Raw genomic sequence first — 25,701 nt, forward strand, 5'->3', positions numbered from 1 at the left:
TCCAAGTAGACTGCTTTCATCAATCCTGTCACAATGTTGTGTGACTTCTATACAGCGTTTTTTTGGTACCAAATTTTAAACAGACCGGTTTTACTTACGTCCATCTGTCACACAAGATAGGAATTGTCTTAGAGACACACACAATGACTGACATGTCTTCCTAGTTTGCTATAAGAACAGTGCAGCACCAGAACAGGCCCTTCTGTCCACAAAGCCCATGCTGAACATGATGCCAAGATAAACTAATCTCCTCTGCCTGTACATGATCCATATCCCACCAATCCCTGCATATACATGTGCCTATCCAAAAGTCTTAAAGGCCACAATCGTATCTGCCGCCACCACCACCCCCGGCAGCGTTTTGCAGGCATCCACCATTCTCTGTGTAACAAAACTAGCCAAGCTATGATCTCTAGTCTTTGACATTTCCACGGTTCTGACTGTTTATCTACGCCTCTTATAATTTTATAAACTTCTATCGGGTTTCCCCTCAAACTCTGACATTCCAGAAAAAGCAGTCTGCCCAACCTCTCCTTGTAGCTAATACCCTGTAATCCAGGCATCATTCTGGTAAACCTCATCTGCACCATCTCCAAAGCCTCCACATTTTTCTAGTAATGGAGCGATCAGAACTGCACACAAATTTTCTACTTTTCTAATTCAACTAGAAAAGGAGAAGTCTAAACCATCACATCATCAAAGACTAGAGGGCATAGCTTTAAGGTGAGATGGGGGGAAAGCTTAAAGATGTGCGAAGCAAATTTCTTACGCAGAGAGAGGGTGGTGGGTGGCTTGAATGCGCTGCCTGGGGTAGTGGTGGTGGTGGATAGAATAGTGGTGTGTAAGAGGCTTCTGGATTGTGCAGGGAATGGAGGGGTATGGATTATGTTCAGGCAGATACAATAAGAGTTGGTCTTGGCACCATGTTTGGCTCAGACATTGTGGGTCGAAGGGCATGTTCCTGTGCAATACTGTTCCATGTTCTACCATAGAGCTTCCAACTGGTGAGTGTGCGAGTGGGATATTGTGCAGTGAACAAATGTTCAGCCACTTGTACTCCAAACTAATGTGAACAATTAGATTTTCAATATACCTTGAATCAAACGCAGAGGGAAGACGATGAACCAACCTGCTCCATCGTGCTAATGCAGAATGTTGGTCCGATCCCATTTGTACTTCTCATTTACAGCCTTGCCTTCACTTTTGTTAAATGTGTGCCAAGACATGGAGTTGTGATCACAGCAAACATGCTGGTCAGAGTTGCATTTAGCACAGTGACTTTCTCCACTGCGGCACCATCTTCAGGCTTGTAGCAAAGTAACAGCTCCGTGTAAAATGCATCTGCCCTCGACCAGCAGCGCCACTCTGCTGCCACTTAGTGGACACTTCTCGGCAAAGACACGGGCATCTCTATGACAAGGGGCATGCAAACTCAGCGGGCCAGGCAGCAGCTCTGGAGAACAGGGGTAGGTGACGTTTTGGGACGGGGCCCTTGTTCAGACTGGGTTTAGGCAGGGCTGGAGGGAGGAAAGCTCTGCACAGACTGACATTTACGAGCTAAACTGGAAGGTCAGGGAAAGCCATGATGGTGTGGACACTTCTGCTCTTGTCCTCGGGCATGGATTTGTGACCTAGCGTTGTATTTGGTGGAATACTAACAAATAGCAGTTCTCTTATTGAGGTAAGGTTTGTTCACTTGCTACAGGTGGGGTACAACCACCTAACGTCAGTGAAAATAAAACAGAGAAGGTGGACTAATTAATGTTGGGGGGGGATTACACTTGATCTCGTATAAGACAAGATGTATAAGCAGATGCTGGTACAAATCGAAGGTATGTATTCACAAAATGCTGGAGTAACTCAGCAGATCAGGCAGCATCTCAGGAGAGAAGGAATGGGTGACGTTTCGGGTCGAGACCTTTCTTCAGACTGAAGAAGGGTCTCGACCCGAAACGTCACCCATTCCTTCTCTCCTGAGATGCTGCCTGACCTGCTGAGTTACTCCAGCATTTTGTGAATAAATACCTTCGTATAAGACAAGGATACATTGTCGACGCTATAATAGCTTTCCCTGCCCTTCCAGCTAAGCTTCTATATGCCAGCCTGTGTAGAGTTTTCCTGCCCCCCACAACCAGTCTGAAGAAGGATCTCGATCCAAAGCGTCACCTGTCCATGTTCTCCAGAGATGCTGCCTGGCCCGCTGAGTTACTCCAGCACTTTGTGTCTCCCTCTCTGAGTAGAGTTAAGTCAGTCTATTGGGGTTGATGAGCCTAAGTCTATTACAAGATCCCTATCATGTGCTGGAATTAACACATCAACCTGCTGACAGGGAAAATACTGCACTAAATATACCGAGCTGTTAAACATTGCTCAACCTCCACATCTCCATACATTCTTGCAATTTTTAGCTTAGTTCACATTGTTTAGAGTCTGAAGTAGGGTCCCTGTCCGAAACGTCACCTACCCATGTTCTCCAGAGATGCTGCCTGACCCACTGAGTTACTCCAGCACTTTCTGGCTTTTTTTTACAATAGACAATAGACAATAGGTGCAGGAGGAGGCCATTCAGCCCTTCGAGCCAGCACCGCCATTCAATGTGATCATGGCTGATCATTTTCAATCAGTACCCTGTTCCTGCCTTCTCCCCATACCCCCTGACTCCGCTATCCTTAAGAGCTCTATCTAGCTCTCTCTTGAATGCATTCAGAGAATTGGCCTCCACTGCCTTCTGAGGCAGAGAATTCCACAGATTCACAACTGTCTGACTGAAAAAGTTTTTCCTCATCTCCGTTCTAAATGGCCTACCCCTTATTCTTAAACTGTGGCCCCTTGTTCTGGACTCCCCCAACATTGGGAACATGTTCCCTGCCTCTAACGTGTCCAACCCCTTAATAATCTTATATGTTTCGATAAGATCTCCTCTTTTTACTTTAGTTCAGTTTAGAGATAAAGCATGGAAACAGAAGGTTGTGCCCACCGAGTCCGTGTCAAACATCGATCACCCGCAGTTCTATGTTATCCCAAAGCCAGGTAGCTAACTCACACTGTTACGGCATATTAAACTTTCTAACCTCGAAAGTGAGAAGCAGTTGAATTAATTACGTCTCATGGAAATTGACAGCAAATCATACTCCAAAAATTTTTAAATGCACAGAAAACTGATGATTAATTTTGCTCTGATTACCCCATGGTCCACTTCTTAAAGGATTGGACAGGTTAGATTCAGGAAAAGTATGCCCAACGTTGGGGGAGTCCGGAACCAGGGGTCACAGTTTAAGAATAAGGGGTAGGCCTTTGAGGACTGAGATGAGGAAAAACCTTTCACCCAGAGGGTTGTGAATCTGTGGAATTCTCTGCCACAGAGGGCAGCGGAGGCCAATTCACTGGATGTTTTCAAGAGGGAGTTAGATTTAGCTCCTAGGGCTAAAGGAATCAAGGGATACGGGAAAAAGCAGGAACGGGAGACTGATTTTAGATGATCAGCCATGATCATATTGAATGGTGGTGCTGGCTCGAAGGGCCGGATGGCCTACTCCTGCACCTATGTTTCTATGTTTCTATCACTCAGCATGAAGTTTGCTGCCTTTGATGGCCTGAGGAGGCACCATTTTACATGTCAGTGCAGCGTATTATTGGAAAGATTCCAATCATCTGAACACGGCATGGATATAGAAATTTTAGGTGCATGACTCTTCTGTAGCTTTTCTGTCTGCTTTCTTGCTGAATCCCATCAGGTGTGAGGGTGTTGTGGATTATGCAGTGTCTCTTGTCTGTGAAATTTATTTCCCTAGTTTTCTGGTGTACATTTCATTTGGTGTCAAGGTTAAAATAATTTTCCTGCATTTTGTTTACAGATTGGCGAAAGAGCAGATTTTTTGAATAAATCGGCGAAAAAGAGGTAAACCTTTCTTAACTTCCTAACCTTTCTTAACCATCTAACAGAGTAGATTTCTCAAATGGACTTGCTGGTTCTGCGGGAGAGGGACTTAGCTACGGTCAGAGGTGGGACAGACTTGGACTGTTTTCTCTGGAGGTTGAGGGGAGACCTGATAGAAGTACATAAAATTGTGAGAGGCATAGATAGGGTAGACAGTCAGAACCTTTTCCCCAGGGTTGAAATGTCAAATTCTGGGGGTCATGGCATTAAGGCAAGAGGGGCAAAGTTTAAAGGTGATGTTCGGAGCAGGTTTTTTTTACACAGAGAGTGGTGGGGACCTGGAAAGCTGCCCTGGTGGTGGAGAAGGCAGATACGATAATGGAGTTTAAGAGACTTTTGGATGGACATGTGGACATGGAGGGATAATGCAGGCAGACAAGAGTTGGTCTTGGCATGATGTTCGGCACGGACATGTGTTGTACTTTTATATGTTTTAAGTTCTATCTTCCAACTTCTATGTCTAAGTTAGTGGCCGCCTCAACAGAAGGTTTACCTGTTGCCTGCACTCTTATGTAACAGTTTGTTGCGGTGTGGGTTTAGGTTCATTATTGTCACGTGTACTGAGGTACAGTGAAATGCTTGGTTTTGGATGGTGGCCAATCGGATCAGATAATACTACACTTAAATACAATCAAGCCAAAATCACGTATAATAGGTAGAGCAAAGTGGAAGATACAGAGTATAGAATATAGTTCCCAGCATTGTAGCGCAACATTTCCAGAGACAAAGTCCAATGCCCCTCACACTTAGTTCCAGGATCGGATCGCTGTGCTGCACTGTTCCACATTGTATGTTCTACGGGACAAATATCACTGGCAACTTCATTGTATTTGCAGCACAACCACCAAGGCAGTACGTCCTGTACTGGGGGTGTCCAAGATTGACAGCAAATTGGAGCAGTATACCAACGCAATTGAGGTGAGCGTTCAGTGCTAACATCGCTTTTCCTGAACCAGAAAATCTGGGATTCAAAACAAAATTACACTTTTGAGAAGAATTTCCCCAAGTTTGCCTTTGAGATAACGGCAACATTTAAACCCTCCAATCCTGGAAATATTTGTCGATATTTAAATAAAATATCATTAGTATAAATCAAATGTACCATTATTATAACAATAAATAAGCCTGTGACGTCTTCACTTCTACAATTGTGTTTCCTGATTGGAATGTAATCCTGACCTGGTGAAGTCTTTGTCAAGGTGTACATATTTACACTCTAAACAAATTGCCTTTCGATGGATTGTAAAATTGAATCTGCAATAAAGTCTTGATTTGGGTGTTGTACAATACCAAAAAGTTCTGCTAACAATGGAGGCAAAGATTGAAATGCAATAATTGATAACTTTTGCATGTTCATAAGTGATATAAGTTCATAAGGGCCCATCAAGTCTGCTCTGCCATTCAATCATGGCTGATCTATCTTTCCATCTCAACCCCACTCTCCTGCCTTCTCCCCTTAACCTCTGACACCCGTACTAATCTACATAAACTCAAACGATTGCCAGATACAGCTTGGGATCAGGCTCTTCGCCCCACCGAGTCCACACCAACCATCAATCATCCGTTCATACTAGCTCTATCTTATCCTGCTTTCTCATCCACTCCCTGCGCAGCAGATACAAATTTACAGAGGGCCAATTAGCCAACGAACCTGTACATCTATGGGATATGGGATGAAACTGGAGCACACGGAGGAAGCCAACATGGTCACTGAGAGAACATGCAAACTCCGCACAGGCAGCACCCGAGGTCGGGATTGAACCCAGGTCTCTGGCGCTGTGCGGCAGTGGCTCTACCAGCTGCACCACCGTGCCGCCCGAAGGTGATGGTGCTCTCATAGTCATGGTGCTCGTTAGCTGCCCAGGGAGGTAGCGGTCATACATTTGGACGTGCAATGGCAGAGCAGAGACTCTGAATCACCAGCACAGCTGAGCCGAGATGCTGAACCACTGGAACTTGCCAACATGCATCATGTAACCTCTATTACACCGCGCAGTGTGAGTAAAGCTCTCCCACAATCGTTAGGTCAGTCAGCAACGCCAACAAAACCTCAAGCTCCTGTCTTCCTGAATATATCCGTCAAGAAGAAACTGGTGGTAGAAAATATCGCTCCAATGTTGTCATTAAATAGTTGCAGGAACAGCGTCTTCTTAGATGTCAATGTGCGGAATCATTTTGCCATCGGCACTTCTGATAGCTCAGATGGGAATGTCGCACGTTGGCACAGTGGTTCAGCGGTGGTGCCGGCCTCGCAGCACCATAGACCCAGGCTCGATCCTGACCTCGGGTGCTGTCTGTGCGGAGTTTGCACCTTCTCCCTGTGACTGTGTGGGATTCCTCCGGGTGCTCCGGTTTCCTCCCACATCCAAAAGACGTGCGGGTTTGTAGGTCAGTGGCCTCTGTGAATCGCCTCTAGTGTGTGGAGGGTGGATGAGAAAGTGGGATTACCTAGAGCTAGTGTAAGCGGTTGATCAGCAGTCAGCGTGGACTCGGTGGGCTGAAGACCCCGTTTCCATGCTGTATATCTGAGCTCAACTAAAGATCACAAACAAGACTGGGAAGCTTTAATGGGATAAAATTCAGAGGTGTAAATCATCTTAGGTGTTGAAAAGTTCACCTTTACGGCTTGTCCACATTCCCTCAACCCTGAGATTAGCTGCAGCCCACAGTTTGACCCCAGTAGCATTAGCAACAATAGTTGTGGAGTTATCCCCCAGGATATATTAACCCCATTTGCGCAGAAACCCTCAAGCGACCCTAGGATTCTTTTTTGCGTTGATTGCGGAGGAAGCCTTCATGAATTGGCGAGGGACGGTGACAATGTTCATTGTAGACCGTTGTGATCTTGACGTTGCTGCCTCACGGACTGCTCTCACGGGCTCTCCGGTCACTTTTGTCTCCATCTAGGGTGCCAAAACCACCAAGGGGGGCAAGCCTTTGGCATCGGACCTCCCGCTGACAGCCGAGGGGGTGCGGAACATTAAGAGCATGTGGGAAACTGGTGACGTCTATGGTTCTGCTTCTCCAACTAACAAGGGGACACCCAACAAGGTAAGGTATCTCCTTGGGGTCTTGCCACCCCGCGTGAGATGGCACGGAAATAGAACCAGGGTAGGTCAACAGCATGAGGCCAGATCTGTCCAGTGTGCTGACACCTGCATAAAACTGCTCACGGATTTATCACACCGCTATTTTTGTTCTTGATATGATTTGTGCCCTTTGCTGTTTAACACTTTATCCCGTAGAGGTGTTTGGGCACGCTGCTTTGTGCATGAGAATACCGGGTTTTGTATCTCAGCCATGCTCCACAGCCCTACCTACCTGAGCTCTCTGATGCGGCCGATTTGAATTGAAATTTCCTTTGGTGGGGTGAAATTTCCACTGCTTTACAATGGAGTAGCAGTCAAAATGTAAAGATAAATTTCTACCCTTTCCGTTACTAATGATAATGATCACTTGGGTCCCAAACGTGGATGTGTAATAATGAATCAAAAGTCCACAGAGCTGTTTTGTGCTGAAGATAGACGCAAAATGCTGGAGTAACTCAGCGGGTCAGGCAGCATCTCTGGAGAAAAGGATTAGGTGACGTTTCGGCTTGAGACCCTTCTTCAGACAGAGTCTGAGGCTTCACCCATCCCTTCTATCCAGAGATGCTGCCTGTCCCGCTGAGTTACTCCAGCATTTTGTGTCTATCTTCGGTCTAAACAATACAATACAATACAATACAATATATCTTTATTGTCATTGTACAGGGGTACAACGAGATTGGGAATGCGCCTCCCATACGTTGCATACGAACAGAAGATCCCAAGCTGGCATCTTCTGTTCCTTCCTACATGTTTCGTGTTGAAAACACCTCTGGGTTTGAGAGTTAAACATTCAAAATGTGCTTAATATCACTGCATCGTTCTTCACGAGAAGTCTTTTCATTGTTTTGGGCATTGGAGATTTTCATCCTGTTTGATTAATTAAACCAAAAAGATTTGCCCACTGCAGTGAAATGGGGAAAACCCAAAAATGCCTCCACCACAACTTGAATTATCTTCGTTTGACATTGCTGATATGCCCAGGGGTTAACCCAGAGCTGTTGATCGCAGTTTAAAACTCCCTCATGGTGTCAGAGTTAGTGAGCACACCTTAAACGGCTGTGAAATCTCCATAGAACAGTACAGCACAAAATGTCTGTGCCGAACATGATGCTAAGACCAACCCTTATCTGCCTGTACATAACCCATATCCTTCCATTCCCTGCATATCCATGTGCCCAGGCTGTTAACCGCCACCACCACCCCTAGGAGTGCATTCCAGGCACCCACCACCCTCTGTGTAAAACAAACTTGCCCCACACATCTCCTGTAGGCTTGGCCCCTGCAGAAATCCTTGATTTGAAAAAAAGATTTGCACAACACCAGAAATCTTTCATCACAGGAACTTTATTCCACCAGGTGTATTCTGAATACATGTATTTAGGATAGAAAAGTAAATTGTTGGATCACATTAAACCTTTCCTATCCAAGTACTTGTCCAAGGGTCTTTTAAATATTGCTATTGTACCTGCCTCAACTACCTCCTCTGGCAGCTCGTTCCGTATACCCACCACCCGCAGTGTGAGAACGTTGATCCTCAAGTGCCTATTAAATCATTACCCTCTCATCATAAACCTATGATCTATTGTTATTGAGTCCTCCCACCCCACCCCCCCCCCCCCCCCACCCTGGAAAAAGACTTTGCATTCACCCTATCTATTCCACTCGTGATTTTAATTCCCTATAAGATCACTCCTCTGCCTGCTGTGTTCCAAGGAATGATGCACTGGTCTATCCAGCCTCTTCCAATAGCTCTTGGACGCAATTGCTCATAACATCCATGTTCAATTGCTACATAAGTTCATAAGGTATAGGAGTAGAATCAGCCCATTCGCCCTATCAAGTCTACACCGCCATTCAATTATGGCTGATCTAATTCTCCCCCTCAACCCCATCCTCTTGCCTTCTTCCCATAACCCCTGACACCCGTATTCATCAAGAATATCTATCTCTGCCTTAAAAATATCCATTGACTTGGCCTCCACAGCCTTCAGTGGCAAACCAATCCACAGGTTCACCACCCTCTGACTAAAGAAATTCCTCCCCATCTCCTTCCTACAGGAACATTCTTTTATTCCGAGGTCATGACCTCTGGTCCCAGATTTCTCCCTATTGATATTTAATGATATTTTATACACTGAATCTCAATTGCAGAGAATATTTCAGGAAAACGATGTTGGTTGCAGTTATTTATTGAACTGTATGTTGTGGTGGCAAGCTTTTAACTCTGACGGGAATGTGCATGCATTCACAAGAGCTTCACGGGATTCTGTTTGTGGCTGTCCTTGTAGGAAGTAGCAGGTCTGAAAGTTGGCGTGGCAGGCCGCATCAACCAGTGGCTCACCAAAACTCCTGAAACAAACAAATCACCTGCAGCTAAACCCTCAGTAAGTCACCCACCTCTTCCCCTCTGCCTTTCATAACACGTGCTATCTCAGGGCAATGATTCTGGGGCATTGCTGTTGAAGTAGGAAGCTCGACCTGCAGCGGTGGCCTGTTCTGAACTTCACTGGTCAATGGTACTTTATTGTCACAGGTACCACCGAGGTACAGTGAAATTCTTTCGTTTTTGCACACAGCTCAGTGGAAGTAGTACTTTATTACCTCGCTTTAAGAGATAAGGGCTGAATGGCCTACTCCTGCACCTATTTTCTATGTTTCTATACACCCTGGAAATAGGCCCTTCGGTCCACCGAGCCCCCGCCGGCCATCGATCGTCCCCGTACACTCGCGCCACCCTACACACTAGGGACAATTTTACCGAAGCCAATTAACCTACAAACCTGTACATCTTTGGAGTGTGGGAGGAAAACCCACGTGGTCACAGGAAGAGCGTTCAAACTCCATACACGCAACGCCCATAGTCAGGATGGAACCCGGGTCTCTGGGCCTGTAAGGCAGCAACTCTATACCTGCGCCACTGTGCCGCACTAATTACTATTCATAAGCATGTCTAAGATTCATTTGTTTATAGGAATGATACGCTGAGATAGGATAAAAGAGTCGACAGGTTTGGTGCCATTTTCCAGTCCAAGTAGTTGTAAGTGCAGAACTCTTAACGTGGCCTTAAAGGCCCGTTGTCCTGGCGGCATTGCAGGCTCGGCCTGGCCAAGCAGAGGCGTTGGTGTCCTCCACTGTTGCTCCTGCACTCCGTGCCACTGCAGGCCGCATCTGGTCCGCGTGCTCGACCTCTTCGATCCGATCCAATTGAGCCGAAGGCCTTCCCCGGACGATGAGTTATTCTCCGTCATGGCCAAGCGGTGTGGCCAGGCACAGACGGGAGGGCAAGGTGTGTAACGTGACTGGAGAGTTCGGTTAATCTCTCTGTCAAAAACTAGCAACCTGTTTGCAAATGTGCACAGGCGCACGATTCCACCCAAGTTAGTTGAGAAAGGTCACAGGAATTGGGGAGAAAGGAAGAGAGAAGAACGTGAAGAGCCCTTTAGCTCTCAAATTCAACATCAGGTCGGCAGCTTTACCTCAACGGAACTACTATCCAATCGAAGCTTCAGTTTAGTTTAGTATAGAGATACAGCACAGAAACAGGCCCTTCGGCCCAACAAGTCCGGTCGACCATCGATTCCCTTACACAAGCACCACCCTACCTACACAGTAGGGACAATTTACAATTGTTACCAAGGCCAATGAACCATCACACCTGCGCGTCTTTGGAATGTGTGAGGAAACCGGACCACACAGAGAAAACACACGCCGTCACAGAAAGAACATGCCAAGAGCACCCATAGTCAGCATCGAACTGGGGTCTCTGGCGCTATAAGTCAGCAACTCGACCACTGCGCCATCGTGCCGCCCTCCAGCTTTTCTCAGCCTTTTCACATTCATTGAAGAGTGTTTTTTAACAAAGTGAATGTCCGCAGCAAGGAGTAACTGTTGCTGGGAGAACTCTGTGGCACAGTACGTTTTTCCAAACTCCTTAACCCAATATGAAACAGAAACTGATATGGAGGATGTAATCGATAATAACATCCGTGTCCAATAGGTATGTTGAAAGTAGACGAATATTGCAGTGTTTTCTCTGTAATTGACACAGAAATAATGAAAAATACAATTAGGTCTTTGCTGGAATTTTAATTTGCACTTTACCAGTATTTTTGTCCTTGGAATAGGGTGGTGTTCACTGTGGCTCATTTGGTTACGTTTCTGCCTTGTGGTGAAAGATTGTGGCTTTGATACATTTTTAAAATGTAACGATAAAGATGGAGGCTGACTGTGTTGTAGTATTGAAAGAATGCTGTACAGTTGTCTAAAGCTTGCAACCCAATGGTATGAACATTGAATTCCCTAATTTCAATTAATGCCCTCTCTCTTTCCCCCACACCTCATCACTGTGCACACCCATCTCTCTCACCAGCTCCCACACTGCTAGTCACCCTGTTCCTTTCTCCTCCTCTGTACGCTCATATCCCATCCTGGATCCCCATTTCCTTTTATCCCCTCCTCTTTCCTGCCCCCCTCTGTCCCTTTCCACCTACATCCCTTTTACATTTCACTCCTCCTCTTCTCTCCTTATCTGACACCCTTTTGGTTCCTTTGCCGTTGTCTCTCCTTCCACCCATCTGACAATCTCCCTGACCTGTATTCATCTATCACTTGCCAGGATTTGTCCTGCCCCCACCTCTTTTCCAGCTTTCTCCACCCCCCCCCCCCCCCCCCTCCATTCCATCAGTCTAAGGAAAGGCCCAGACGCAAAAGGTTGCCCATCCATTCCCTCCACAGATGCTGCCTGACCCACTGGAGTTCCTCCAGCACTTTGCGTTCAGCCCGACATTTGCAGTAGATTGTGTCTCTTGGTTTAGAGGCTGTATCTTCTCCCAGATGGGAACGGGGGAGAGGAAGGAATGATTGACTGAGGTGGGACAAATCTTTGATTATGTTGCCTGCTTCCCCTAGGCAGTGTGTAGTGTAGATGGAGTCGATGGTGGGGAGTCTGCTCTGTGTGATGGACTGGGCTACATCCACAACTTGGACAGAGCTGTTCCCAAACCAAGCTATGATGCCACCTGACAGTGTGCTTTCTATGGTGCGTCTGTCGAAGCATGTGAGAATCGTTGGAGACATGCCAAATTTCCCCAGCGTCCTGAGGAGGTCGAGGCACTGGTGTGCTTTCTTAGTTAGCTTCGAGGAAGACCTTTGCAGAATAAGGCTAAATCGTTCACCGTGTCAACTGGGATTCTAACGACCACTGCTTCAGATCATTGTTTCTTAATTGGTGGAATGCGAAGCTACGCTGTAGGGGAAAAGTGCGGATGATTTCTGCTCTGCAGAAGTGCACCATTGTTAGACTCCCATCAACGTTTGCGAGCTCAGTAAATGCCTTGTCCATTTGAAGGGGGAGATGTAGTGGTAATAAACATCAGCATACAGTTAAGAAAAAGAACCGTGCGCATTTCCAAAGTTTGAAACAGTAAGGCACAAAAGAGGTTTGGCATTATGCGTCTACATGGTTATTGTATTCTCCACAAGGGGGAGGTGTTGTACACCTTAAGGTTTAGAATGGAAGGCTGGAAGGAGCTGAACAGTTTAAGTTATCCTCTGGCCAATCTTATACTTTGAAACATGTTTCCCCAACTCATTTACATCGACCTTGTGAAACTGCATTTTAGTCGCCAGAAATCTTGTGTAAAGCATAAGGACCTTGTGAGCAGTTTACTAACCTCTCACCTCTCCTCTTTTCTTGCCTAGTTGATCCATCTACCTCCTTTCTTCATATCTTCGCTCATTTCTTTCTGACTTGACATCTCCTATACTTTCTTTCTTCTACTTGCTGGTGATCAGAGACTTTTGTCATTAATCAGGTAAATCTACCGTGACTTTTTAAAAAATTGTTTATCCAGGACTCTGTTCATGTCGAGTAGGGCAAAATGCGATTTTATTTTTCACTAGGTCATTCAAAAATCAACGCACATGCAAAAACATTATCTTTATGATAATTGTTAATCATGTTGACTCTTCCGCTGCCTCTCACCATATTCTCCAACTGTGATATCAGGTCCAAAGTTGATAGTCCCCTGCATCAGTTGTACAATTTGCCTTGACGGAAGATGTACTTATAACAGCATTGACAATTCCTATACAGTTTAATTTAGTTTAGAGATACAGCGTGGAAACAGGCCCTTCGGCCCACCAAGTCCGTGCCGACTAGCAATCCCCGCACACTGGCACTATCCTACACACACTAAGGACAATTTACAATTTTACCGAAGTCAATTAACCTACAAACCTGTACGTCTTTGGAATGTGCGAGGAAATAGAGCTCCCGGAGAAAACCCACACGATCACGGAGAGAACGTACAAACTCCGTACAGGTAGCACCTGCAGTTTGGATCAAACCCAGGTCCCTGGCGCTGTAAGGCAGCAACTCTACCACTGTGCCACTGTGCCATCCCCTCTCCTCCTCTCAAGTTTCGATTTAGATTTAGAGATACAGCGCGGAAACAGGTCCTTCGGCCCACCGAGTCCGCGCCGCCCAGCGATCCCCGCACATTAACACTATCCTACACACACTAGAGACAATTTTTACATATTACCCAGTCAATTAACCTACATACCTGTACGTCTTTGGAGTGTGGGAGGAAACCGAAGATCTCGGAGAAAACCCACGCAGGTCACGGGGAGAACGTAAGGCAGCGGTAGAGTTGCTGCCTTACAGCGAATACAGCGCCGGAGACTCAGTTTCCATCCTGAATACGGGGGCCGTCTGTCCAGAGTTTGTACGTTCTCCCCGTGACCTGCGTGGGTTTTCTCCGAGATCTTCGGTTTCCTCCCACACTCCAAAGACGTACAGGTATGTAGGTTAATTGACTGGGTAAAATGTAAAAATTGTCCCTCGTGTGTGTAGGATAGTGTTAATGTGTGGGGATCGCTGGGCGGCGCGGACTCGGTGGGCCGAAGGGCCTGTTTCCGCGCTGTATCTCTAAATCTAAATCTAAAAATAAATGGTCAGTGCCAACATTGTTCTGGGCTCCATCCCCTCGAACAGGAATACCCCCACATAAATAATGTCAGCCTTCCACTGGCGTCAAGATTCAGCAAGCCTTTTAAAAGAACCTAGGATTGTGATTCATCAGCTGGAAAGTGGGCAGAAAGCTTGAAACCCATTATTGAGTCAGGAGAACACTCTGTGCTGAGAGAGATGGGTGGAGAAAAGCAGAATAAATCATCCTTTATTGATTGCTCACATTATCTCACCCACCACTAACTTTAAACCCAGGTGTCAAAGACAGAGTTGATGATTTGTTAACCCTGCCAGTTGTAGATTTCTTCATAAAGAAACTATGCTTTAAAGATATGCTAAAAGACTAGCAGAATTAAAGAGACCAGGATCTACCATTCTGTTTAGAGGTTTGGGAGTCTGTTCTGTGTTAGTGTTTTATTGGGCAGTAAGTCATACTGTGCATTCATTTCAATGTCATACTGACAGACAGTGTCAGTGTAGCATTGACAAACTGCCTGGATTGCAGTACTGACTTTGGGCTTTGGTTTGTTTTTGCACTGTATTGGAATTTTTATTTAATGCAATTTCCTTTTGTTTGTTCATTATGTTATCTATCGAGTACTTTTTGAGGATGTGACAAGTAAAATGGATGAAGGGGAGCCAGTGGAAGTAGTGTATCTAGACTTTCAGAAAGCCTTTGATAAGGTCCCACACGGGAGATTGGTGAGCAAAATTAGAGCACATGGTATTGGGGGTAGGGTGTTGACATGGATAGAGAATTGGTTGGCAGATAGGAAGCATAGAGTATGAGTAAACGGGTCTTACTCAGAATGGCAGGCAGTGGCGAGTGGAGTGCCACGAGGCTCGGTGTTGGGGCCGCAACTGTTTACCATATATATTAATGATTTGGATGAAGGAATTAGAAGTAACACTAGCAAGTTTGCAGATGACACAAAGCTGGGTGGCAGTGTGAACTGCGAAGGGGATGTTAGGAAGTTGCAGGGTGACCTGGACAGGTTGAGTGAGTGGGCAGGTGCGTGGCAGATGCAGTATAATATAGATAAATGTGAGGTTCTCCACATTGGCGGCAAAAACAAGGAGGCAGATTATAATCTCAATGGTGTCAGGTTAGGTAAGGGGGAACTGCAGCGAGACCTGGGTGTCCTTGTACACCAGTCACTGAAAGTTGGAGTGCAGGTACAGCAGGCAGTGAAGAAAGCTATTGGCATGTTGGCCTTCATAACGAGAGGATTTCAGTATAGGAGTAAAGAGATTCTTTTGCAGTTGTATTGGGCCCTGGTAAGACCACATCTGGTGTATTGTGTACAGTTTTGGTTTCCTAATTTGAGGAAGGACATCCTTGTAATTGAGGCAGTGCAGTGTAGGTTCACGAGATTGATCCCTGGGATCGCGGGACGGTCATATGAGGAAAGATTGAAAAGACTAGGCTTGTATTCACTGGATCTTATAGAGACATATAAAATTATAAAAGGACTGGACAAGCCAGATACAGGAAAAATGTTCTCAATGTTGGGGGAGTCCAGAACCAGGGGCCACAGTCTTAGAATAAAGGGGAGGCCATTTAAAACTGAGATGAGAAGGAACTTTTTCACTCAGAGAGTTGTGAATTTGTGGAATTCTCTGCCACAGAGGGCAGTGGAGGCCAAATCACTGGATGAATTTAAGAGAGAGTTCGATAGAGCTCTGGGGGCTAGTGGTATCAAGGGATATGGGGAGAAGTTGGGCACAGATTACTGATTGTAGATGATCAGCCATGATCACAATGAATGGCGGTGCTGGCTCGAACGGCCGAATGGCCTCCTACACCTATTTTCTATGTTTCTACTGTCTTTACAAACCTGCTGTGCTGCTGCAAGTAAGATTGCCATTGTTCTGTTCTGGAACTTATGACAATTAAACACTCTTGACGCTTGACTGTGGGGCTAAGAGGAAGCTGTACAATCGTGGTTGAGTTTAGTTTATTGTCACAGTGAAAGGCTTTTGTCGCGTGCAAACCAGGTTTCTTTGTGTCCTGTGTCAGGGATTAGAGAAAAGACAATAGACAATAGGTGCAGGAGGAGGCCATTCGGCCCTTCGAGCCAACACCGCCATTCAATGTGATCATGGCTGATCATTCTCAATCAGTACCCAGTTCCTCCCTTCTCCCCATACCCCCTGACTCCGCTATCTTTAAGAGCTCTATCTAGCTCTCTCTTGAATGCATTCAGAGAATTGGCCCCCACTGCCTTCTGAGGCAGAGAATTCCACAGATTCACAACTCTCTGACTGAAAAGGTTTTTCCTCATCTCAGTTCTAAATGGCCTACCCCTTATTCTTAAACTGTGGCCCCTTGTTCTGGACTCCCCCAACATTGGGAACATGTTTCCTGCCTCTAACGTGTCCAACCCCTTAATAATCTTATATGTTTCAATAAGATCTCCTCTCATCCTTCTAAATTCCAGTGTATACAAGCCTAGTCGCTCCAGTCTTTCAACATATGACAGTCCCGCCATTCCGGGAATTAACCTAGTAAACCTACGCTGCACGCCCTCAATAGCAAGAATATCCTTCCTTAAATTTGGAGGAAGGTCCTACAAGGAGTGAGATGTGTGCAGACCCTTCCTTTTATATGGAGCATGCTGTCTACAGACTCTTTATCCAGAGAGACAATTGTGAATTTTGTCATGGCAGTCGAGGAATTCAAATTTAAGAGAATAATTACATCCAGAATTGTGGGGGCAAAGTGTGTTGTTATTGTTGGCAGCCGGTTGGTGTAAAAACTCACGTGATTAACTAACGTCCTTCACCAATGGAAATGTCCTGGCCTGATCTGGTCTGGCCAGTGGGTGTCTTGGTCCAACAAAACAATTGACTCTTAACCACACTCTCTGATCTGAGCAAGCCACTCATATCAAGGACGATAGACACAAAAAACCCGTGCAGTACAAATTTAATATTAATGCAAAACAAAACAAGCTGGTTAAGTGTAGGAAGATACAGAGTGCAGAATATAGTTGTCAGCATTGTGGCGTGACAGTTCTACAGGCAAAGTCCAAAGTCCACCATGGGGTAAAGGCTTGTGGAAAGACCCTTCACAAGCCTCAAGTCGATGATTACATTTTAGTTATGGAATCAATGGGGTGGATTTAGTCGCTGTGGCCTGGGGCTAAATCCAGCAGCTGGGCTCACTTTCCATTTACGATGATTGGCGGTTATTTATCACTTCTGAATCCCATTTAACGGTACCTTGGCTGCGATGTCAACTTTGAAGTTCTCCGGACTGAACTCAGAGCAGTTGGAATAATCCTTGTTGAACCACACTGCGGAAGTAAACTACGGTGATGCAGCAACAAGAGTTCATTGGGCCTCATCTTTGTGGCTAAATTCACAAAGGATGGTAAAGTATGAATTTGGAGACGACAATCTGCGCATTGTGCATGGTCATTGTTTAGATAACATTGCAAACACGGTATCTTGATGGGTCTTAATTCCAAATCATTGTATCGCTCCTTTCGGATATGCCTTGCTCTCGAAGTTATACCCAGTGAACAGAACTACTCCACGCTTTGTCTCTTCTGCTCCACGTGCAAATGACACCGGAAATGATTATTGAACACGTCACAAAGTCGGGAAAAGATGCACAATGTCCCAGTCTGTGTGTTCGTGTCGCAGATCTGCAAATGGAGACAAGGTGCTGCAGTAACTCCGTGGGTCGGGCAGCATCTCTGGGTAGGCGAAGTTTCGGATGGGGTTGCTTCCTCAGACATTGAAGAAGGCTGAAGATGATGCTGCCCGACCTGCTGAGTTACTCCAGCACTTTGTGTCTTTCTGTGTATTAACCAGCATCTGCAAGTTCTTTGTTCCTGCATCGATCGGAAAATTTATTTTTGTTAAGATCTTAACAGTTTTTGTGTCTAATTTCAGGACGTGAGGCCAGGAGATGTATCAAGCAAGCGCAACCTATGGGAGAATAAAACTGACGCTTCCAATGGAAAACCAACCACCCCGTCTAAGGTCATAATTGGATAGAAGACATATATCTATATTCATGCCTACTCCAACTTTAACTCAGATGTAAACTGTTACATCTCTGGATTGGCTGCACAAAAGAAAGATGTTCACTGGGGAGCTATTTAAATGTTATTAGTGATTATCCAAATATTATACTGTTTTGTTTTTTTTATTGATCCTAAACCTGTAACTTATCAAAATGAAAAAAAGTTGCGACTGGTATTTTGTGCTCAGATGAATAAGGAGGAGCTGTGATAGAAAGTTTAGAGCAAGGGAATAGGTATCAGAATGGGTCTTCAAAAGTTCAAAATGCCACTCAGCAGCTCTGGAGACAAAATCCGACCATGGTCACCAGATTCACGCACAGACAGGCTGGCTTGAAATCTCGGTTGTCCTTGTCCCCTGCGAGTGACTGCTTTTGTGTTGGTGACATGTTGCAACATGAACATTCGCACACTTACTGACCCGCCATTTCACCAGGTACCGTTTGTTTAGTTTAGAGATACAGCACGGAAACAGGCCCATCGGCCCCTCCGAGTCCACTCCGAAAAGCGATCCCTGCACACCGGGCCAATTTTACAATTATGCCAACAACTTGCCCCACACATGAACCTACAAACCTGTACGTCTTTGGAGTAGTGGGATGAATCCGGAGATCCCGGAGAAATCCCACGGGGAGAACGTACAAACTCCGTACAGACAGCACCTGTAGGTCAGGATGGAACCCGGGTCTCTGGCGCTGCATGGCAGCAACTCTGCCCGCTGCGCCAACGTGCGCCGGGGAACAAAGTGAAAGTTTTCAAGACACCCAAGTCATAAAACCCCCTCTATCAGCACGTTTTCAAAGATCAACATCCCTGCTCCATGTGACTGGACACTTATTTACACAGAGGAACAATTGTGGGTGCTTTAGCATCCGTTGCAGAGTTTGGCACCTCATTTTTCTGGCGGGATCCTCATCTTCCATCGCACTTTGCTTTCAACGTGAAGCTCTCTGCAGCAGGTTCCTATCAGTCTAAACACAAGCATTCCAATTTAGTCACAACAACTAGGCTCTCCCGAAACATGTGCTATCTAACGGGCCGACACCTAACTACCTACAAGGAACTGCAGATGCTGGTTTACAAAAAAATGATGCAAAGTGCTGGAGTAACTCAGCAGGTCAGGCAGTATCTCTGGAGAAGATGGATAGGTGACTTTTCAGGTCGGAACCCATCTGCACACTGACACGAAACATTGCCTGAGATGTTTCCTGACTCGCAGAGTTACTCCGGCACCTGCTGTCTTTTTTTACCTACAAACGAATGCCTCCTTTCCACACTGCCCACTTCTTTCCCCCTCTCTTCCCTGTGCCCTACCTGAAGCACAACCGTTTCTCCCTTTCCCCTTCACCTCGCCGCTTCCACCATTGTTCCTCCCTCTGGCTTCACAGTTCATGCACCTTCACTCATCTCCTTATCTCACACTTTTTGTCTATTCATCTCTGGCTTTTGTCCAATTATCCATCAATCATTAACTCCCTGCCTCCCCGCCCCTATCTGTATCATTTGCCATAAACCCCCCCCCTCGCCCTTATCTGTATCCACCTATCACTTGCCAGGCTTTGTTCCCTCTCCCCTCACCTCTCTTCCAGCTTTCTCCCCCACACTACAATCAGTCTGAAGAAGGGTCCCATCCCGAAACGTCGACTGTACATGTTCTCCCTAGATACCCCCTGACCCACTGAGATACTCCAGCACTTGGTGTCTTTTTTGGTAAATCAGCATCTGCAGTTCCGTCTGTCTACTCAAATGCATTCTATGTTCCCACTCCCAATGACCTAAAATGTGTGATTTGACACAATCACGGTTGCATCAGTCAGCTTCGCAGCAACAAGTTTATTCAAACTCCTGCCCTGTCCTCCCTTCACTACAACATCTATTCACCCTGTAGCTGGAAGAGTGCTCATTGTATGGTGGTATGTCCTTCGTATGCTAGATTCTGGCCAATGCAAGAACTTGCTGTACATCAACCAAGATTACCATGCTGAGATTAGGGGGTATTAATTACAATGGGAGGTTGGGCAGACTTGGATTGTTTTCTTTGTAACGTTGGAGGTTAAGGGGAAAGATGTGATAGAAGTATGTAGAATTATGAGAGGTGTAGGTTGGGTAGACAGACCATTTTCCCCAGGGTGCAAATGTTAAAGACTAGAGGGCACAGCTTTAAAGTGAGAGGGGCAGAGTTTGAAGGAGATGTGTGGGGCAAGTTTATTTTACACAGAGGGTGTTGGGTGCCTGGAAAGCATTGCCAGGGGTGGTGTTGGTGGAGGTAGAAACGATAGTAGCGTTTAAGAGGTTTTTGGTTAGGCACATGGAAGTGCAGGGAATGGAGGAATATGGATCACGTGCGGGTTGAGGAGATTAGTTTATCTTGGCATCATGTTTGGCACGGACATTGTGGGCCGAAGGGCCTGTTCCTGTGCTGTACTGTTCTGTGTTCTTTGAAACTAACAATGTCAGTGGCATTAAAGTCAACCTGCTGTTCTTTAAGTTCTTTTAACGCTTGCCATTGAAGTTCTAAGTCCTTTATTGGACTCCGAATAACTTTTCAATGATGTGGCACAGCGGTGGAGTTGCTGCCTTGCAGCGAATGCAGCGCCGGAGACCCGGGTTCGATCCTGACCACAGGTGCCGTCTGTATGGAGTTTGTACGTTCTCCCCGTGACCTGCGTGGGTTTTCTCCGAGATCTTCGGTTTCCTCCCACACTCCAAAGACGTACAGGTTTGTAGGTTAATTGGCCTGGTAAATGTAAAAATTTGCCCTGGGGGGGGGGGTATAGGATAGTGTTAATGTGTGGGGATCGCTGGTCGGCGCGGACCCGGTGGGCCAAAAGGGGCTGTTTCCGCGCTGTATCTCTAAACTAAACTAAACTAAATATACATGGTCATTTCAATGTTAAAACATTGTTATGAAGTAATTTCCTGACTATGGCCTTCAACCAGTCCGCTGGAGAACTGAGGCTGGGCTTTGTCCAGAGTTTGGCACAGTTGGTGAGGCAGCATGATTTTGTATGTTGGTGGGTTAATTTGTCACTGTAAACCCCTCCTGCTGTACGGGTGAGCGAGAGAACCTGGGTGGAGTTGATGGGAATGTGGGGAAAATGAAAATAAAAATGGGATTACATTAAAATGGATGCTCGATGGTCGATGGTATGGACTCGATGGGCAAAACGGCCTTTTTCTGTGATTCTATGATAATCTTTGTGAATGTGAATTCACCACTACATATTGATGCTCTTACTCAGCACAAAATGGGTGAACCAGTCATACATGCCAATTATATGAGTCATAGAGTCATACAGCGTGAAAACAGGCCCTTCAACCCAACTTACCCATGCCGACCAACATGTCCCATCTCCACCGGCAGCTCGTTCCATACATCCACCACCCTTTGGGTAAAAAAAGTTACCCCTCAGGTTCATATTAAATTTTGCCCCCTCAGGTTCCTATTAAATTTTGTCCCCCTCACCTTAAACCTTTCTCCTCTGGTCCCCCAATTCCCTTGCTCTGGGCAAGAAACTGTGCGTTTACCCGATCGATGATTTTGTAAACCTCTATAAGATGATCCCCTCATCCTCCTGCAGTCCAAGGAATAGAGTTCGAGTTTGCTCAATCTCTCTCTGTAGCTCAGGCCCTCGGACACTGGCAACATCCTCGTGAATCTTCTCTGCACCCTTTCCTATAACAAATGTCGTTTGATCATGCTGTCCCAGTCAGTTTGGCAAAGTCGTCTAGGCAACGAGCTCTCCGTTTGGCACTGATGTTGGTTCCCATTGCTGTCCTCTGTCCACGTTCACTGGTCTATGTATCGCTTGGCCCACACGATGATTGATTGAATTACTTGAAAGCTACAGCACAGGAGTGGGTAGAAATTTCTTCTCTCAGAAAGCGGTGAATCTCTGGAATTCTTTGCCTCCAAGATGTCAGATTATTAGATTGAACTGACAGGCAAGATACAGCATGGAAACAGGCCCTGCCGACCATCAATCACCCAATGAACACAACCCAAATCCACTATTTGTTTGTTTGATTGAAAGATGCATCATGGAAACAGGCCCTTTGACCTACCGAGTCCATGCCTACCATCGATCACCCGTTCACGCTAGTTCTACGTCATCCTACTTGATCATCCACTCCCTACACACTAGATGCAAATTTTAGAGGCCAATTATTATGCTACAAACCCGCATGTCCTTGGAATGTGGGAGGAAACCGGAGCACCCGGACGGAGGATAACCCACGCGATCACAGGGATAACATGCAAACTCTGCACACAGCACCCGAGGTCAGAATCGAACCTGGGTCTCTGGCGCAGTAAGGCAACATCTCTACCAGCTGCATCACTGCCGCCCAAATGAGTACCAAATGAAAAAGCTTATTCTGGTCACGCCAGGCGGGACTACAATCTGTTCAAGGTTTACTGTTAATGTCTCTCTGAATGGGTAAAAAGTTAGTTGGTGTTCAATGGCTCATTGAAGTAGGTGAAAAATTAGTTAGGATGTCAAAATGACCAGAGCGACCGCCAACTTGTTTTAATAATAATGATGGTAATGGTGAAACTTTGGACACGTGATGTTATGTAGAGTCTCCCAACAGCCATTGCTTCCTCTTTTGTTTGTGGGGAAAAAAAGGATTAGAGTGTATTAATTGCAATGTACAGAAGTGCTTATGCAAAACTAGAACAGATATGTTAAAAGAACATATCACCAGAATACAGTTTAGTCCATTAAAGCATGGATTCCCTTTTAAGTGCCCAGGTGTCTTTCTCAAGTCAAGTCGAGTTTATTGCCATGTTACGTGGGCGTGTTTTAACAGCAGATCTGGCACAGAAGGTAGATAGAGAGGCTGAAAACTGATTGAAGGGAGCAATGAACAGGCGGAGGAGTTGGGCACAAATTATTACAATGTACTCTAGAAAAATGATGACCATTGTCCTTTGTTACACCTAGATTACAACTGGAAGTAAGTTCAAAGCAGGTTCAACTGGGGATCATCACGGTTACATTAATGGTAAGTGAGTTTCATAAGCACCTCAAGTGGGAATTGAACATTACATACAGGTACAGTACTTACTTGTGATGTGTTCACAGCACTATTTCCGTCTAGGCTGACAGTTATTATTGATGAACTGTAGCAGCTGAATATTAAATTATTTTATGGTGGTTTCAATAATGTTTAATAGGCGCCAGCAGAAAGGCTGCAAAACCATAACACTGAGTAAGAGACAGCATTGAGAACAAAGTGTACATGTATCCTTTAAAGGCCAACTAAAAAGAAGCCTCTGTGATGGATGGCTGGCCATGTGTTAGTGCATCTTTTGTTTCACTGTTCAGTTGTTAATTACTGTCTTTACCAAAAAGGTGGAAAAATCACCTGTTTATTTCTCTCTTGAGAATATTTTAAAATGTTAAAGTGCCAGCTTTGCATTGTATTGTCTAAATTTAAATAGACATAGGAATCTGAGCCGTGCATGCTAAATCACATGTGGGACAAATGTGTTGTGTTAAAATGAAGAGCACGTCAAGACTGGTTGTTAATCACTCTTAGCCACGGCAGCGTTTAAAAATACCTTATGAAGGATACAAAGAAGTAAACAAGGTTCACATCAGTGTACCTTACAGCAGCTGAGTATTGTTCCTGACTACGGCACGAAATGAGTAAGGTTCCTAATTAGGAAGGAACTCAAGATGCAGGTTTGCAACAAAGATACAAAATGCCGGAGTAACTCAGCGGGTCAGGCATCATCTCTGGAGGACACAGACGGTCGGTCGACAGTTCAGGTCGGGACCCTTCTTCAAACAAAAGAAATCTGAAGAAGGTTCTCAAAACAAAAAAAGGGTCCCACTCGAAACATCACCCCTCCATGTTCTCCAGGGATGCTACCTGACCAGCTAAGTTACTCCAGCACGTTGTGTTTCTTCTTTAAGGTTAACAACTTGCCAGGCACAGGATGATTGTACAGGCTTGATTAGCAAGGACTGAATGCACATTGCAAGGCTGGAAAGGGTGCAGAGAGGATTTACGGGAATGTTGCCAGGACTGGAGGCCCTTAGATTATTAGGGGAGGTTGGGCAGGCGAGAACTTTATTCCTTGGAGTGCAGGAGGCTGAGGAGTGATGTCATAGAGATGTACAAAATCATAGGGTGAATACACAGAGTCTTTTTCCCAGAGTAGGGAATCAAGAACCAGAGGAGTGTAAGAAAATAACTGCAGATGCTGGTAGAAATCGAAGGTATTTATTCACAAAGTGCTGGAGTAACTCAGCAGGTCAGGCAGCATCTCAGGAGAGAAGGAATGGGTGACGTCACCCATTCCTTCTCTCCTGAGATGCTGCCTGACCTGCTGAGTTACTCCAGCACTTTGTGAATAAGAACCAGAGGATGTAGGTTTAAGGTGGGAGGGGAAAGATTTAATAGGAACCTGAGGTGCAACTTTTTCACACAGAGGGTGGGGAGGTATATGGAACGAGCTGCCAGACGAGGTAGTTAAGTCAGGTGTTATAACAACTTTTTAAAGGCATTTGGACAGCTACATGGATAAAGAAGGTTTAGAAGGATATGGACCAAATGTGGCCAGGTGGGACTAGTGTAGATGGGTATGTTGGTTGGCATGGGCAAGTTGGGCCGAAGGGCCTGTTTCCATGCTGTTTGACCCTCTGACAAGTTCAGAAGATATTTGTGAGGGTCATTATTTTTATATTGATTTAATTTCCTTTCGACATTGTAAGTTACTGTAGGCAGTGATCAACAACATATGTGCCATAAGAACAGAGAGTGCCTGGGATACTAAACAGATGGAGGATGTTGACATGGGGAATATAACAGAGAGAACCTTTTAACAGTGATGTTTTTTCATTAGAAATGGATTAACTGTTCAGTAATAGCAAAATTAAGGGCTTTCCACGTTGATTTATGATTAGCGTTTGACTTTCAATTAATTTCCTGCCACAGCATTCAAAATTGATAAGGCAGCGTCTGTGGGAAGTGTCATAAAGTCATACAGCACGGAAATAGGCCCTTTGGCCCAACTCATCCATGCCAACCGTGTCACATCCATGCCGACCGAGTTGTCCAGCTGATTTAATGCCACTTCCTTGCTCAAGACCCATATCCCTCCAAACGTTCCTATCCACACCCGCCTCTATCACATCCTATGGCAGCTCGTTCCAATATATGTACTACTTGCTCTCGGTGTGAAAAACCTACCCCTCAGGTCCCTTTCAAATCTCTCCCCCCTCACCTTAAATGGATGATTTCTACTTTTGGACTCCCTTCCCGTCCCATGGAGAAAAGGCTGTGTCTGTTCACCTTATCTACGCCCCTCATGATTTTATAAACCTCCATAAGGTCACCCCTCAACTTTGGACACTCCAGTGAAAAAGGACCCGGCTATCCAGCCTCTCATTATTGCTCAAATCTTCCAGACCAGGCAACATCTACGTCAATCTCCTTTGCACTCTCCAGTTTAATGACATCCTTGCAATAGCTGGGCGACCAGGACTGTACAAGTACTCCAAATGTGGTCTTGCTCGGCCTGTACTCAATACATTGACCGATGACAAAATCCTTCTTTACCACTCTCTCTATCTGTTTTGTCACTGGCATGGAATTGTGTACCTGCAACCTCTGGTCTCTCTGCTCTCACCATATTCCCTAGGGTCCTATGTAAGT

At 45.5% G+C, this 25,701-nt stretch overlaps 1 protein-coding gene across 8 annotated transcripts in view; it reads left to right on the top strand.

Moving 5' to 3' along the window:
* Positions 1–25,701, top strand: part of LOC144604972 (non-muscle caldesmon-like) — a 195,818-nt gene that overhangs the window by 167,214 nt on the left and 2,903 nt on the right. For all 8 annotated transcript variants that reach the window (XM_078419914.1, XM_078419920.1, XM_078419918.1 and 5 more), the window contains 6 exons: positions 3,855–3,898; positions 4,774–4,855; positions 6,845–6,988; positions 9,315–9,410; positions 17,903–17,992; positions 22,980–23,040. In XM_078419914.1, coding sequence (XP_078276040.1) covers positions 3,855–3,898; positions 4,774–4,855; positions 6,845–6,988; positions 9,315–9,410; positions 17,903–17,992; positions 22,980–23,040 — 517 coding nt within the window. The remainder of the gene's footprint in view (positions 1–3,854; positions 3,899–4,773; positions 4,856–6,844; positions 6,989–9,314; positions 9,411–17,902; positions 17,993–22,979; positions 23,041–25,701) is intronic.

This window comes from Rhinoraja longicauda, chromosome 23 (genome assembly GCF_053455715.1).
Source record: "Rhinoraja longicauda isolate Sanriku21f chromosome 23, sRhiLon1.1, whole genome shotgun sequence".
NCBI lineage: Eukaryota > Metazoa > Chordata > Chondrichthyes > Rajiformes > Arhynchobatidae > Rhinoraja > Rhinoraja longicauda.